The sequence below is a fragment of the Petaurus breviceps genome, unplaced genomic scaffold (assembly GCF_028583685.1).
Source record: "Petaurus breviceps papuanus isolate PSGF00001 unplaced genomic scaffold, PetGlider_PUasm1.0 139, whole genome shotgun sequence".
NCBI lineage: Eukaryota > Metazoa > Chordata > Mammalia > Diprotodontia > Petauridae > Petaurus > Petaurus breviceps.
In genome coordinates, this window is record NW_027185697.1 from 17,220,129 (window position 1) to 17,221,380 (window position 1,252).

The 1,252-nt window shown below is 74.7% G+C and overlaps 1 protein-coding gene across 2 annotated transcripts in view; it reads left to right on the plus strand.

Moving 5' to 3' along the window:
* Positions 1-902: 902 nt before the first annotated feature.
* PPP2R2A (protein phosphatase 2 regulatory subunit Balpha) overlaps positions 903-1,252 on the plus strand; it is a 102,789-nt gene continuing 102,439 nt past the window's right edge. For both annotated transcript variants that reach the window (XM_069066953.1, XM_069066961.1), the window contains exon 1: positions 903-924. In XM_069066953.1, coding sequence (XP_068923054.1) covers positions 918-924 — 7 coding nt within the window. In that variant the 5' untranslated portion in view covers positions 903-917. The remainder of the gene's footprint in view (positions 925-1,252) is intronic.

A 1,252-nucleotide genomic window follows, 5' to 3' on the forward strand; every position in this document is an offset into this window, starting at 1 on the left:
AGAGCTCAAAGGTATAAGGTGTCTATAGCCCTGAAGGAAGGCGCTCCTTGGAGTGGGGGTGGGGTGAGAATTTAAGCCGAGTCTCCCAGGGCGAGTGTGGATGATCCGCCGGGTCTGCGCCAAGCCCTTCCTTTCCCTGAGCAGCATGTGCATCGGCTGCCCCGCGCCTGGCCTACGCTCCCTCCTCATCTTCACCCCGGGCTTTCTGGAAGTCCTCCACCTCCGGCAGGAAGCTTTTCCCCGCTCCCCTTCATTGCAACGTCTTCCCTGGTGGATTATCCCCACTGAATGCAATCCAGATCGTGCCGCACGTTCACGGCCTGTCTGCACGGAGAGCTCCCGTCAGACTGTAAGCCCCTGGAAGGCAGGCACGGTCCTGTGCACCGCCAGCGCTGAGCGCCGTGCAAGGGCAGAGCTGAGGACTGGGCCCCCCACAGCTCCAGTCCCAACCGCCGGCCTCGATCTGCGCCAGCTTGCTCTCCCCGGGAGCTGCAGCACAGGCGGGGCGAGGAGGCGGGGCTCCCAGAGGGGAGCGGCCGAGCGTGCGTGTGCGTGTGCGTGCGTGCGACGGCGAGGGGCGGGGCCGAGGAGCTCCGCACGCCACCGGCCCCGCCCCTTCCCGCCCTCCGGGCCCCGCCCCCAGTGACGCAAGCACCCAGGCCAGCCGGCGCCATTTTGAAAGTGGAGCCGCTCGCCGCCCGCCGCCGCCGCCGCAGCCACCGGTGCCGTAGCTGGGGGGGAAAAGGAGAGCCGGGAAGCCCCGGAGCGCCGCCCCGCCCTCCTGCCCCGCCGCCCCCCGGCCCCGCCGCCCCCCGCCTAGCGCCCGCGCCCGCAGGGGCCCCCCGCGCCCGGGGAGGGCGGCGGCCTCGGCCCGGAGAGCCTGAGCAGCCCGGCGGGGCCTCCATCGCCCGCGCGCCATGGCAGGTGAGAGCGGGAGAGGGGCGCCCCAGCCGTCCCCCCCCCCCCCCCCCCCCCTCCCCGCGGGGGGGGGGGGGGGGGGGGGGCCCCCCGGGGGTGGCCCGCCCCCCCCCCCCCCCGACCCCGAGCCTAGGCCCTGCCCGCGCCCGCCGTCCGGCGAGGAGCCGGAGGGGCGGGAGCGGGAGCCGGACACGCGGGGACCCGGCCTGCAGGCACGAATGGGCGTGGGGGGCTGCTTGCTCCCGGCCCTGGGGCCTGCCGCTCCCCCCCCCCGTGCCGCTAGGCACGGGGGGGGGGCGCTTCTAGCATCGCTTCGTACCGAGAGCGCTTCTAG